At 72.8% G+C, this 1,829-nt stretch overlaps 1 protein-coding gene across 1 annotated transcript in view; it reads right to left on the reverse strand.

Moving 5' to 3' along the window:
* Nucleotides 1-1,829, reverse strand: part of LOC101634954 (mucin-19-like) — a 54,284-nt gene that overhangs the window by 44,852 nt on the left and 7,603 nt on the right. Inside the window, exons 4-5 of the mRNA XM_012732263.1 lie at nt 580-781; nt 273-390 (exon numbers count right to left, since the gene is read on the reverse strand). Of these exons, the coding sequence (XP_012587717.1) occupies nt 273-390; nt 580-781 (320 nt within the window). The remainder of the gene's footprint in view (nt 1-272; nt 391-579; nt 782-1,829) is intronic.

A 1,829-nucleotide genomic window follows, 5' to 3' on the forward strand; every position in this document is an offset into this window, starting at 1 on the left:
CACCGGACCCTGCCCGCTGCGACCCCGCCCACGCAGGACCCTGCCCTGCTGTGACCCCGCCCACCCGGACCCTGCCCAATGTGACCCCGCCCACCAGGACCCTGCCCGCTGCGACCCGCCCACGCAGGACCCTGCCCAATGTGACCCCGCCCACCCGGACCCTGCCCAATGTGGCCCCGCCCACCAGGACCCTGCCCAATGTGGCCCCGCCCATCCGGGCCCCGCCCAGCACGTCCCCGCCCTCTGTTACCCCGCCCACCGGGCCCGCCCACCCAGAGCCAGCCCGCTGTGCCCCGCCCACCTGGGCCACGGCTTTGCAGAGCCACTTGGGCTCCACGAAGTACAGGTCGTCCAGCTGCAGCGCAGGGTCTTGGAAGTGAAGGAGGATCCCTGCAGCAAAGGGGCACCGGGGCTTGGCCAAGGTGGGGTGAGGCCCGCGGGGCGCCCGCAGTCAGAGCGGGGCAGCCGTGAGCCAGGAGGCAGGAGAGGGACCGGGCGGGGCGGGGCTGAGGGCGGGGAGGAGAGGAGCGGGCAGCGGGCGGCGGGCAGGGCCGGGAGGGCAGGCTGCCCCGCGCCCACCTGACTCGCTGAGGAAGTGCACGGCCTGGGGGAGCTCGCTCTCGTCCAGCGGCAGCTGCTGCTCCCTCACGAGCTGCAGCAGCCGCTGCCGGCTGACCACGGGGAACTCGGCCGGCGCGCTCCTGCGCTCCGCCAGGACGATCCTCTCCAGCCCCACGTAGCAGGCCGGGACCAGCTGCCCCACCACCGGCTCAGCCCGGATCTGCAGGAGACAGGCCAGTGGCCACCGGCCCTCGGCCCCACGCCCCTGCTCGCGGCGGCCTGGAGCGGCGGCCGGGGGGCACAGGGGCCGCCAACCCGTGTTGACCCCCGTGTGAGACCCACATCGCGCAGCCGGGTGGGAGGGGCAGCCGCGTGGACGTGCCCCCCGGCCGTCCACACCTGCCCCGCTCAGCCGGGGCCAGCACCCTCATCGGGGACACGCCCGGGCCGGCTTCTCAGCACCGGGTGGGGTCCGGGGGAGGCGCCCTGCATGCCCACGTGAAGGGGCAGGAGAACGTCTGTCCTGAGGCGGCTGTGGGGACCTGCTGGCCCCAAAGCAGGGGCCCTCGATGGACAGGCCACTCAGGTCCACTAAAGCCAGGCGCCCCCAGGACAGCCTCAAATAAGATCTGACAGCAACACAGAAGCGGTGCTGGCCGAGGGTCACACACAGCGGCCGCCCTACGCCAGGGACGCCTCGGAGGACGCGGTCCTGCCCCGTGGTCACCGGTCATGGCCTGTCTGCTCCCGCTTCCCGGGAGGAAACTGCAGGAATATGGCCACCCTCTTCACCACCGCCAGTGTGTGAGGGCTCACAGTGACCCCCGGGGGAGCAACACAGGGTGGACGCCATGAGCTGGGCACCCCGGGACGGTTTCCGCTCACTCCGGGTGCCCAGGGAGGGTCTGTCCCACACAAGTGGACCAGGCGCCCTCTGGTGGACACAGTCGCACACAGGAGGCTGGAGCCGGCCTGCCTGCCAGGGGCCTTCGAAAGCAGCAGACCGCGACATGGACACGGCCACAACACCGTGAGGCCAAGCAACCACCTGGCCAGCAGGTGGCCAGTGGCCCCCAAGGTGACCAGGGGTGGCGCCCCCAGTGTTGGCGGGTGGGAGGAGGGGCAGTATGGCTGAGCAAGGGGCCGGGGAGCACCGGGGCAGGGGTCAGCACAGGGGAGGACGCACAGGGCGGCGGTGTGGCCAGGGACAGCCAAGGCAGGAGGCCGCGGGGCCCAGGCTGAGGGGGACACTGAGGCCGCGGAGGCCG

The sequence above is a fragment of the Condylura cristata genome, unplaced genomic scaffold (assembly GCF_000260355.1).
Source record: "Condylura cristata isolate star-nosed mole 26May11 unplaced genomic scaffold, ConCri1.0 scaffold00034, whole genome shotgun sequence".
NCBI lineage: Eukaryota > Metazoa > Chordata > Mammalia > Eulipotyphla > Talpidae > Condylura > Condylura cristata.